The sequence below is a fragment of the Uloborus diversus genome, chromosome 5 (genome assembly GCF_026930045.1).
Source record: "Uloborus diversus isolate 005 chromosome 5, Udiv.v.3.1, whole genome shotgun sequence".
NCBI lineage: Eukaryota > Metazoa > Arthropoda > Arachnida > Araneae > Uloboridae > Uloborus > Uloborus diversus.
The window spans coordinates 151,997,704-151,999,818 of NC_072735.1; the positions used below are offsets into that span (position 1 = coordinate 151,997,704).

The window sequence follows — 2,115 nt, forward strand, 5'->3', positions numbered from 1 at the left end:
CTGAGACTTTTGCGTCATTAAACTGTCAACGGAAACGTAAAAGCTATTTCTCTACTAGCAGAGTATTAACACAAGAAAAACAACTTCCAGTCACTACGCCGCAGAACCGTTTGGCTATTTTAATGTTTCTAATAGTTTGTATTGACTAAATTCATCAGTTTCCGTAACTGAATCAATATTTTAGTAAAAATGTCACGTGTTAGAGTGATAAAATAATTCATCCAACTCATCAGTGGTACTTTTTAATACTGAGAATAATCCTGTCAATATACACAACCTCAGACTTTTTCACAGAGGGTTTATTAAAACGGACTCTTAGTCGTTTTGCTATTGTCGAGCCTAGCTCCGTCATGATGATGATACTAGAAATGCAGAGCCCGCACAACAGCATCAGAAAGGCTCCTAGAAGGTCTTTAAGAGTTACGTCTTTTCTGCCGCCCCTTAGAGACGTAGTAATGAAGTAACATTCGTGCGACTTTAGTTTAGAATAACGTTCGGTCCAATGCTGCATAAGTCCGCCATGCCACAGATGTCGAATACTGAGGAGGGAAAAAAACCATCACTAAGTTAATGAATGATAAATTAATCAATACTTCAATATGCAAAGATTTTTTTTTTTTCAAAATTATTTAGTTCTGTTTTGTAACCGATTTATATCCATTTTGCGGCCTTGTGAGAACCGGAAATTCCTTATTCTATCGCAAATTGATTTTTTTTCAATTAAAAATTTTCAACTCGGCAATGTTCATTCGTGAATGCTTCGACACAGCTTCAATGTATAAATATGTTTTACTTATTTATTTATTCGGAATATAGAAAAAAAACTGCGTTTTATTTAACTTAATTTGCAGAGAGAAGATGGTATCACCTGCCTATGAAAGCATTTAGTTGGCTTAGGATGGATATGTTCGTAAAATTTTCCTCAAACTAAGTCAAAATTTTTAATTTTGCTCTAAAAGTCCTTTAATGTTATGCTTAGCTGAAAGAACTGTGTGTAATTACTTTTTCTACACTTCAATATTTTTAAAGTCATCTTTTTTTTCCAATATTTACTCTTCCACTTCTTTTGTTTACTATTTTTCTAATAGTATCTTGCATTTACGTTTCCAATATTGACTAGCTGGTAAATCATTTCAAATTACTTTATAAGTTTTTAAAGCATCTTTTTAAGTGTGGAGACAATAATTATATTTTTTCATGTATTTTGAATGCAAAATTTGCATTTTTAAAAAGTATAAACCATTTTTCAGTTGATAACTAACTTGTATAGTCTAACGCATAATTTTAATGCAAAAAATAGCGTCATTAGCGACAGACAAAATTGATTTTTCATACTAGCCGTTGGAAAAATTTTTAAAATAAAAAAAAAGTAATTATTTTCACTTTTAATAAGTATTAAAGAAGTTGCGATCGTTTTATCGTTCCAAAAGACTTTTATTTAACTCGGAAATTCTATTTTCTATTGCTTTCATGCATTTTTAAATATTTTCATAAACATTATACAATAATACTTCATTATACTCACAATGCATTGATTTCTTTTATGTAAGGACTTCCTTTTCTTGCCGCTACTGCCAAAGAGCTCTCTAAAAATGTGTTTGGAGCCAGTGCCAACCTACATTTTCCAGAGTCGCTGTAAGCAGTTTTTATTATTTCCGACAGAGTGAAGAAGTCATTTAGAAAAGCTGCAGTCCCTTTCTCAACTTTATGCAAAATGGATGTAGTGTCGTTGACAACGACTATGTTTCGATTTTCTTCAATTCTCTGCTTCAAGAGTTGGAGTGTTTCCGTAGAGGAATCCTAATCATAAATAAAGAGTTTTGGGGAGAAACGAGTAAAAATGCGAGTGTGACATTATGAACGTAAAATTTAAAAAGAGTGTTTCACATTTTTTAAGCCGCATTTATTTTAAAGCCTTTTGACTCACAAATCTAAAATAGATTTCTGCTAATAAAACAAGTCTTGTTTTTAAAATAATTTTTAACTGGTTATCGGCGAAACATTAGGAAGCCTGGAGAGGTAAAAAAAATATTCCTTAGATTTTAGTCTAAACTGGTCTGAAACGGAAAAGATCAGATAGAAAATATTTGTTGCTGACTTTTTTTTGCAGATACT

At 31.6% G+C, this 2,115-nt stretch overlaps 1 protein-coding gene across 1 annotated transcript in view; it reads right to left on the minus strand.

The window, feature by feature from the left end:
- Positions 1–229: 229 nt before the first annotated feature.
- Positions 230–2,115, minus strand: part of LOC129223197 (uncharacterized) — a 55,871-nt gene continuing 53,985 nt past the window's right edge. The window contains exons 21-22 of the mRNA XM_054857764.1: positions 1,526–1,800; positions 230–539 (exon numbers count right to left, since the gene is read on the minus strand). Of these exons, the coding sequence (XP_054713739.1) occupies positions 230–539; positions 1,526–1,800 (585 nt within the window). The remainder of the gene's footprint in view (positions 540–1,525; positions 1,801–2,115) is intronic.